Source organism: Adiantum capillus-veneris, chromosome 12, assembly GCF_014529385.1.
Source record: "Adiantum capillus-veneris isolate H3 chromosome 12, ASM1452938v2, whole genome shotgun sequence".
In the NCBI taxonomy this organism is placed as follows: Eukaryota; Viridiplantae; Streptophyta; class Polypodiopsida; order Polypodiales; family Pteridaceae; genus Adiantum; species Adiantum capillus-veneris.
This window is the reverse complement of record NC_140942.1, coordinates 8,272,915-8,280,002: the sequence shown is the minus strand read 5'-3', so window position 1 is coordinate 8,280,002 and position 7,088 is coordinate 8,272,915. Positions and strand designations below refer to the sequence as shown.

Genomic DNA, 7,088 nt, shown 5'->3' with positions numbered 1-7,088 from the left:
CGTGCCTTGGTCTTTTTGAGCGACATGTTTCTTCATTAGCATCTATAGCATGCATGTTGAGGTTGGGCAATCTAGTCTCCTCATTTGCCTCAGATTGCAAAGCCTCTTCTATAAGTTGAAGGAATTGCTGCTTATTTTTTAGCAAATCATGCTTTTTGTATAGTGCCAATTGGCATGGGTCTATGATTCCACAACAGAGACCATACACAGTATGTGTCAAAAAGTAGTGACTGTGCAGGCCATAGATGCTAGGACCAACACCAAACATTGAAACCGATGCTTGCTTCCCTAGAAGCATGACCTTGTTTGTGTTCCATCTAATAGCCACGCCTCCTAGATATCTTGAGAGTGTCTTCAATACAAAAAGAGGAAATGCAGCATTGTCCTCGAAGAAGCTGGAATGAAAGAAAAGGAAATTTGGGCCCCTCAAATTCTCCAAGTATTGTCCAAAGGAGAAATTCTTTTCCAAATCTCCCTTGCCTTGTCCAGGGGATGAGGAATGAACTCATCATCATAGAAATCCTGGAACTCAAATGTGACGTTGATTGTCTGTTGCTTGTATGGATGATGAAACTCTACAAGGAAATGTGTTGTAGAAGCCAACCACTCTTGCAATGAGAAGCTAGGGTTAAATATGCCTTCATTTCTTGATCCCACTGCTCGAGCCCAATTTTCTAGAGAAAGTGGAAGAGCTTGTCCTTAGGTGCCTCCGCCGAGCAAGGCAGCTCCTTCTCTATCTCGATCTGGAAGGGCTCCATTTGTGGAAGGAGGCAAAAAAATCTTCAAAGGAAAGGGCGGAAGTAAGAAGGATCTAACTAGGACTAAGGAGTACAAAGAGGGGAAATAAGAATATTTATAGGAATTTATAAGATGTCGTTTCAGTCGCCCTAATGATTGCAATAATAAACAACACACCCTCTAAGGCAAGCTCAACCACACCATGACACATGTTCGGGTTGGGTAAGTATTGTGGTTATATAAAGCACCTTGAGTGCACAATCCTAGACTCACCCACATCTACACATTGCGGGTATGGAGGAAAAGAAGAGCGGAAAATCAAAGCTCTCTCAGAAGATGATGGCGGACATGAAGGAGGTAGAGAAAACACTGGCCAAAGAAAAAGCAATTCAGAAGGAGACGAAAAAGAAAAATAAAGCAACAAGAAAGGGAAGGGAAGAGTTCTAGAGAAATTAGTGCAAATAAGAAACCATCAACGATAAAGGAAGAGGGAGAATAGTAGGAAAGGAAGGAGGTAGCATTCCACGACTGCTCACTACCTTTTCTATGCCACTACGGGTCTTCGCATGAGCTCTTCACTTATTTGTGTCATGCCAAAATGCAACACTATGGTGTGCTTGCAAGAGAGGTAAATTTTGTGCTATAACGCAAACAATGCATGGGGTTACTAGTCGCCCCTCCATATCGCGTTGTGGCACGACACTTTATTAGTGTCGTGCCACAATTGCAATATGGAGGGACATCCATCGTGATGCGACAAAGTGTCACGCGACAACGCAATATGAAGAGATGTCCATCGTAGCCACCCCCCATATCACATTGTGGCATGACACTTTATTAGTGTCATGCCACAACGCGATATGGAGGGATGTCCATCGCGTTGTGACGCAACAAAGTGTCGCAGGACAATGCAATATGGAGGGACAGATGAGGAATGTATCCCAATGCATGAGGGTGTCGGGCCATCACCAAGACCTTCAAACGGAGCTGCAATGGGGGGTGGGGCTTTGACAAAGGATCCGGCCCTAGTGGGATCGTTTGAAAAGGGTCGTTCTGCTGAAGGCAAGGAAAGCTTGGTTGATAAAAAGTATAATGGCTACAAATTTGAGGTGAAAACCCTCAAGGCAAGGGAGATTCAGGGAAATATTTTTGCAGATGAGAACAAGGTAGCAACAGGTTTTGTAGCTCTCACACTGGGAATATCGTTTGCAAAAATTGTGAAGGGTTTTAAATCTAAGGTTGGTGTTGTTGTCAAAATTGCTGAGACTTCGGGTGATACAAGCCATGAAAGTTTGAAAATCATTAGGACTAGGCTTGAAGATGAGCTGAAGGAAGTCAACAAGCAGCTGGATACCAGCTTGAATGGTACCAAAAGAACCTGCTCACGGGCATAAAGCAATGGTGTAGTCGAAGACGGGCTAGCGGATCGAGCCTTTTGTGCTCTTAAGAAGTCGTTGCCACAATAGGTGGAGGTCGTTGAGGCCGTCATTATCGCGATTTTTCCAGCTATAATTAAAAAACAGGTAGCCATGCAAGCCCAGCTTACGCTATTCTTCGGCTTCAGTGGAAGAATCCCACATAGATATGAGCTGATGCAATGGATTCAAGGGCCGCAAGTCCTTGGGCATGGAGGTGAAAATTGAAAACACTACTTATCTTGCCAAAGGGTTTTGCTCACTTCGATTCAAGGAAGTATCCGATGTTTCAAAGGTCCTTGGTAAGGGTCCCCTCACATTTAACAAGACAACAGTTTGTATCCTACCATGGGAGCCAATCTCCTAGAGAATACAAGAGGAGAGGACATCGCAAATCCTACCCTACGTGAAGAAGGTCCCAAAAGCTTAAGAAGTTCAAAGAGGGAGGAAAGAGTATCTCTTTTCTTACCTATGATGGCACCTTTGATGCTACCAACAAAGTATTGGCCTTCATCCAACAATTCGACGCAGCCTTTGGAGACGAGGGCTTCACAAAGTCCTCCAAGCTACGTCATGTAGCTATGCGCTTCCAAAAATTTGTTCATAAATGGTGGGCTAGCCTTCGTGGCAACGGCAAAGCCCCAAAGACATGGAAAAACTCTACGAGTTTTCATCATGAAGCAATTCATTGCAAGTGATGCAAAGGACAAATTGCTTACCGAATGGCAGAGTTTGAAGCTTCTCTCCAACGACTCTATCAAAAAATATGTGGACAAGTTTTGGGATTTACATCTCAAGGCTACCGTCTTTCAAAAGATAGACTTTGCCGAGCAAAAGCAACAATTCTGTGCAGGATTACCTGAAGAAATGGCCGAGTATGTCAACTCCCAACGACCTAATTATATCACCAAAGTAATCCACCACACTATGGTTGCTTCGCGCATCAATTTCCAACAAGGGACTAAAAAGAATGCCAAGTCCATGGAAAACAAAGATCGAAATGATGCAAAGGGGAAGAACAATGCCCAAAACTCTTCCCAAGGCAATTCCAACAACAACAATTGGTCCAAGGAGAAAGGAGTTTACAAAGGTAAAAATAAACTCTCTCCTGAAGAGCTAGAAGCTTTTTGTAAGGACCACAAATGCTTTAAGTGTGGGGAGCAAGGACATGGCTATCATTCTTGTCCCAAAATAAATGCCCGCAATGAGACTCCTAGAGCTTCCACGAGCAAAGCTCCAAAAGAGGATGCTCATTGCAAAGGAACACCTCTCTCCTATGCTTGGGGAAAGGTAAGGAGCATGATGCCTTTATCTTGTTTGACCCTGGCTCTACTCACAATTTCATATCCATGGAGTTGGCCACCAAGTTAGGCATTCAAGCTCATGAGATGGGAGATGTTGTTGTAGCTGATGGAGCCTTCAAGGGGCAAGAAGCCGCAGTTACTCCCTTGATTGGAAAATTGAGCCTTCATGTCCGAGGTTATGTTAAGAAGATTTCTTTATCTCTCCTCTCAAGCATGAAGACGTCATCTTAGAGGCACCATGGTTTGACCGTATGCTGTTAATGTAAAGTTCCCTGAAAGAAGGTTGTATTTCAAGTACACGGAAAAGAACATGTATATAGATGCTAATAAGCCTGGTCGTACCATACCCCTTGTAAATTCTTCTGCTTTTGACAAATCAATGAAAAGCTCAGTTTCTATGTACATGATTTTTGTCAAACAATCCATAAAATGTCCTAATGATTTATCAAATGAAAATGGTAGGAATCAAGAAGAGTTAGACTTGCCTAATTTTCTAAATGGATTCCAAGATGTTTTTATCGATGATATCCCTATGGACTTATCTCCAAAACGAGGAGATGATGACCATCAAATTGAGCTCCTACCAAGAATCTCACCGCCTAACAAGCCTCCTTATCGAGTTTCCCAAGCTCAACAAGAGGAGATCATGAGGCAAGTACAATAATTGGTAGACAAAGGGATGGTGAGGCCTAGCTCCTCTCATTTTTGTTCTCCAATCCTTTTAGTGCAAAATAAAGATGGTACATACCGCATGTGCGTGGACTATCAAGTACTAAATCATATCACTATCAAAAACAGATTTCTCGTACCGTGGGTCAAAGGTCTGTTTGATAAGTACAAGGTCCGACCTACTTCAGTAGGATTGACCTTAAAAGTGGCTTTCATCAAATAAAAATAGTGAATGAAGATATCGTAAAGACCGCGTTCCTTATGAATATCTAATCATGCTTTTTGGCTTGACTAATGTACCGGCCACATTCAATCGTTTAATGGAGAAAATCATTAGGGCCAAAAACGACTCGAAAAGGGTTGTGTAAGGAATTGGTTAACTTACTAATTAGAAGAGCTGTTTATGGTGAAAACGGCTCCAAATTTGTCCGTTTTGGTCATTTAAAGCATATCTATGCAATCTAAAGGATATCTAGGTACATATCTCTAAATATTCAAAAAGATATCGTTTTCTTCACATTCCTTCGTGGCTCACCTCAAAATTTGTTCTCATTTACTTCACTTGGCGGCAAATAGTTGTTTCCACTTTTGAATCACTCAATCTGTCTTTTTTCTCTCACCTTTCGCGAGCTTTATCTCTTCTTCTCTGATGCACCTTGTTCTGCTACTACGTTATTTCCATTATACTTTCTGTGTGTTCATTACTTACAATGAGTAATACATCTTCCATTAGTGATAACCGCAAGTTTCACTTGAACATTAAGCTAAGCCAAGAATATGCTACTACGCGCAGTGTTTATCAAAGATCAGTTACAACTGTAAATGAAGCACAACAACTTCGCAACGAGGGAAAGAAACACATTGATATATGAACAGATGGGAGCTTGTATCCACTGGATCCTAGCACTGGAAGGTATCCATCTTTTCACACACCTCATGATTTGATGAGATTTGTTGGTGATAGGGTTGATGGCTTACTAGGATATAGTTCTAGGCTATCTCATTTACACATTGATCATACACATTACATTCAATATCTCAAAACTGCTTTGTCTTCAAATGCAACAAGAATTTTAGAACTTGAAAACTAAATAGCATCTCTAAAACAAGAAAATCATCTGCTTCAAACTTTAAAAGAAACTCCAGTAGGATTAAGAGCACGAGTAAAACAAAATGAGAGATGTAGTAAACTTAACAGAAGGTTCTGGACAAAGAAAAAAAAGAATAAAGATTACTAGAGAACATGTGACTAGTGTTTTAGGATTTGATATGTCCAATGTTCAAGAAAGGGTGAGATTTTTGAATGAGGTTATGAACAAAAGTGATATTTTGAAACTTTTGAAACTTCCGAAAAATCAAACTCAGAAGAAATTGGTATTTCAAAATTTACTGAAAGATATGGGTTTACTGGTCCAACCTTCTCAAATGCAAGAAGTTGGTGACACAGTGGGGGTGAGTAGAAGGGGTTACAAGGCCATCTCTAAAACCTGGTTTCAGGTTTTAAAGTATTACAAGATTAAAGCTTTTGGGTTGCCTAGGCCTCACAATGTTGGGAAAGTTAGGACTCTGTTAAACGAAGAAATACCCGAACATTTTGGAGAGTACTATCATATAGAAGGAACGATGCTATATGAAAAACAAAAAAAAACATCTTCTTTTGAGTATAACTTTTTTTATAACATTTGGATTAGTATAAAAAAAGTTCAATCTGCTATGGTGAGATACTATAACATACAAGAAGTAGATTGTGAAGGAAAACTTATATTTGTTATGAAATTGGATGAAGCTCAAATTCAAAAATGTCAAAAGATGGAAAGAGTATCCATATCTCTAATGAATAGAGCATTGGACTATAGCCAGGGTAAGCTTGATTCCCCATACCACAAAACTCAATCAGAAATGGAGCTTTGGTGGATTGGAGCAGATCAAATACCAATAGAAAATCATGATACATTGAAATGGCTCTTTTTGCAGACCGGTATCCCTTCTATTATACAGGACCAAAATGCAGGTGAAAAACTCCGTGTAGATGGCATGGGTGACTTTATTGTAGAATGGCACTTGTGTGCCGACCTAAAAGCATTGAAGTCCATGTTTGGTGTATGTGGAGGTGCCAATACCACGTATCCATGTCTATATTGCATGGCAAGCACTGGAACAAAAGGATGGCTTGCAGAACACGAGGTTGGAAAACCACCATCGAGAAATAGTGTCAACGTCACCGACTACCCATCATCTTCTATGATTTGGGATCCAATCCTAACAATAGATTTAAAAAATGTACATATTTGTACAATGCATGCAGAGATTAGAATCTTGGACAAATTGCTTCGACTCCATCTTGATTATGCATATTCTATTAAGCCAAGTAAACTTGCAGACGAGTGCATAGAAAAATGCGAGGCTTTGCTCTCTCAAATGGGTTTTCATGGTGGTCAAGTGCATCTAAAAGAAGATCCTACTCTTTCAAAAGGAATGGGTGATGTTTTGCAAGATGTTTTAATAGGTGGAGCAAAAGCTAGAAGATTTTTGAGTAACCATGACAACAAACAGGTTGATGCTATGTGGAACTACTGGAAGGAACTTTGTGTAATAGCAACCAATGTCAAAAGTAGACCAGATGTAGCCAACAAACGCATGGACGTGTGAAAGAAGCTCTCGATAATTTTTTGAAAGTTTTGAGACAACAAGTTAGCTCTGCTACTTATGCAAATGACTTTAAAAAGACAATAAAGCTTTTAATAACTGCTATTACAGATGCTTGGGGAGCAAAAGACATCATATATTACTTGGTGAGTATTCAATTACTTTTGAAAGTCTGGATAGTATTTTGCATTGCATCCTATGAGTTCAACTAACCTTTTTTTTTAAATTTTTAGCATATTCTATACCTGCATGGACCATATTTTGCAAAACAAAGACCCCTTGCAACATGGAATACTCAGGGAATGGAAAAATCTCA

General features: G+C 40.3%; 1 protein-coding gene across 1 annotated transcript; it reads left to right on the top strand.

The window, feature by feature from the left end:
- Window positions 1-6,025: 6,025 nt before the first annotated feature.
- Window positions 6,026-6,775, top strand: LOC147445283 (uncharacterized). Its single transcript, XM_086526039.1, has one exon. It carries the CDS (start codon window positions 6,026-6,028, stop codon window positions 6,773-6,775), a length of 750 nt encoding a protein of 249 aa, XP_086382165.1.
- The last annotated feature ends 313 nt before the right edge of the window (window positions 6,776-7,088 follow it).

What these genes read in the sequence shown, in the direction of transcription:
- LOC147445283 (XM_086526039.1), top strand. Translation starts at nt 6,026, where the DNA reads ATGGAGCTTTGGTGGATTGGAGCAGATCAAATACCAATAGAAAATCAT.